Source organism: Homalodisca vitripennis, unplaced genomic scaffold, assembly GCF_021130785.1.
Source record: "Homalodisca vitripennis isolate AUS2020 unplaced genomic scaffold, UT_GWSS_2.1 ScUCBcl_1267;HRSCAF=4676, whole genome shotgun sequence".
In the NCBI taxonomy this organism is placed as follows: Eukaryota; Metazoa; Arthropoda; class Insecta; order Hemiptera; family Cicadellidae; genus Homalodisca; species Homalodisca vitripennis.
The window spans coordinates 1-1,930 of NW_025777376.1; the positions used below are offsets into that span (position 1 = coordinate 1).

The 1,930-nt window shown below is 36.8% G+C and overlaps 1 protein-coding gene across 1 annotated transcript; it reads left to right on the plus strand.

Annotated features, from left to right (window-relative positions):
* Positions 1–739: 739 nt before the first annotated feature.
* LOC124371301 lies at positions 740–1,568 on the plus strand. Its single transcript, XM_046829638.1, has 2 exons — positions 740–851; positions 1,042–1,568. Exons 1-2 carry the CDS (start codon positions 740–742, stop codon positions 1,566–1,568), a joined length of 639 nt encoding a protein of 212 aa, XP_046685594.1.
* The last annotated feature ends 362 nt before the right edge of the window (positions 1,569–1,930 follow it).

Genomic DNA, 1,930 nt, shown 5'->3' on the forward strand with positions numbered 1-1,930 from the left:
CATTTGACAAAATAGGCGTTGTTACATGAACAAAAATTTTGTTGATACAACTAAAATCCACTCAACAACAGTTTTTTATTATTCCAACAAAACATGTTGTTGTCTGTATATAAACCAAAATATTTTGTTGTCCAAACAAAACAGTGTTTTATATGATGAAAGTGTGATCCAGGACTATTAATACGCAGTACTATTACAAAAAATTTCTTACGCTAGATACCTGCGGGACATCAAGAAAATGCCGAGTGGCTCAGGAGGAAAGAAAAAGAAATGGCATTTAGCAGAAGCAATGAGTTTTTTGCAGCCTTAGATGGGCCCAACAAACAAAAAATACATGCAACGTCAGCCGCTAACGTTTACATCAAGACGGGGACGAACAACCCCATAATGAAGACACTGAAACAGAAGTAGATGATAACACACACCTGGCCATTAACACACAAGACGTTGATGAGTTCAGTTGCTCAGTTGCGCTCGAGCTGAATGGATGTTTATCTTATCAGAGCTCCCGTTATCTTTGGTAGAGTTTTAATTTCGCTAAGCAAAGTTTAATTTATGTGTTAGTTACTTTAACTTCAGAGGAAGTAAAATATATTATTTTCATCTTTTTGTTTTATTTTTCGTACAGTGTTTTTTGAGAATGTCCGTTTGTGGTGTTTGTTCAAAGCCTATTGGAGCTACTAAGTCTAAGTTAGCCTGCAACGATTGTAGTAGAGATTTTCATGGATCATGCTACAAAATGAGCAAGGCGGACATTGACTGCATCAAGGCCGATGATCTTGTGTGGCGGTGCAATGACTGTAATACCGACAGAAGGAAAAGTATGCGATTTGAGGCTGAGGCTGGTGAAAGTAAGCTTTCATTGGATGATGTCTTAAAAGCAATAAATGAGTTAAAAAACTGTACAAAAGAACTATGAATCAGGTGTAAACAAGGCTTTCGAGGATTTAAATGAAAAGTTGGTCGAAAACCATAAAGATTTCTTAGTTGAGTGTAAGAAGACCGAGCAATATTTTAAGGTTATTGAGGACTTATTGACAGAAAATAGGCAGCTGAAAAATAAAGTGCAGAAGCTGGAGGAAAGACTTGAAGACATGGAACAGTATTCGAGAGGTAATTGCTTGGAAATACACGGGATTCCACAGGAGCCAAATGAGGACGTGCTCACCGTTGTCAAGGACGTGGGTAAGGCGTTAGATATTGATGTTTCTGACAGTATGATTGACACCTGCCACAGACTGGGTAAGAGGGAGAACAAGGGGAAAAACTATCACGCAGGTATCATTGTCAAGTTCGTGCGTCGTATGGATAAAGAAGAGTTTCTGAGAAAACGTCGAGTGAAGCGTAACTTGAACTTGAGCCACATCAACAAGCCCGGAGGTGAGGTCATCTACGTGAATGAGTCGTTATCTCCCGAGCGTCGCAGACTCCTAGCCCTGGCGAAGGCGGCGAAACGGGAGAAGGGCTACACGTTCTTGTGGATAAGAAACGGCAAAATATTCCTCAGAAAAGAAGAGGAGGCACCAGTGATCGTTGTAACCAGGCAAGAACATTTATCTAAGTTATGAGTAATGTAAGCTGATATTTTGAAAACTGGATTCTTTTGTCATTTTCTTTGAAGCTAAGCAATTTTTTTAGGTCGTATATTAAGTCTTACTTTCTATTTTTAAAGGCAGTCAAATTAAGTTCTTCTTTTCATTTCAATATAAGAGTTTCGCTTTATATCACTGTATTTTATTCAATTAACAAAATAAAAATGCATTTAGTTGTTGTATATATATATAGTTTTTAGGTTAGTATGCAATTAAATAAACAGGAGTTTAATTTAATTCATCAGAATATTAGAAGCTTAAGAAGTAATTTTGATATATTTTTAACTGAACTGACAGCTAGAGAGTTTTATCCAGAAATAATAATATTATCTGAAATA

What these genes read in the sequence shown, in the direction of transcription:
- LOC124371301 (XM_046829638.1), top strand. Translation starts at nt 740, where the DNA reads ATGAGCAAGGCGGACATTGACTGCATCAAGGCCGATGATCTTGTGTGG. An exon ending in TGAGGCTGAGGCTGGTGAAA is followed by an intron (nt 852 to 1,041) that starts GTAAGCTTTCAT and finishes ACTTATTGACAG; the next exon opens with AAAATAGGCAGCTGAAAAAT.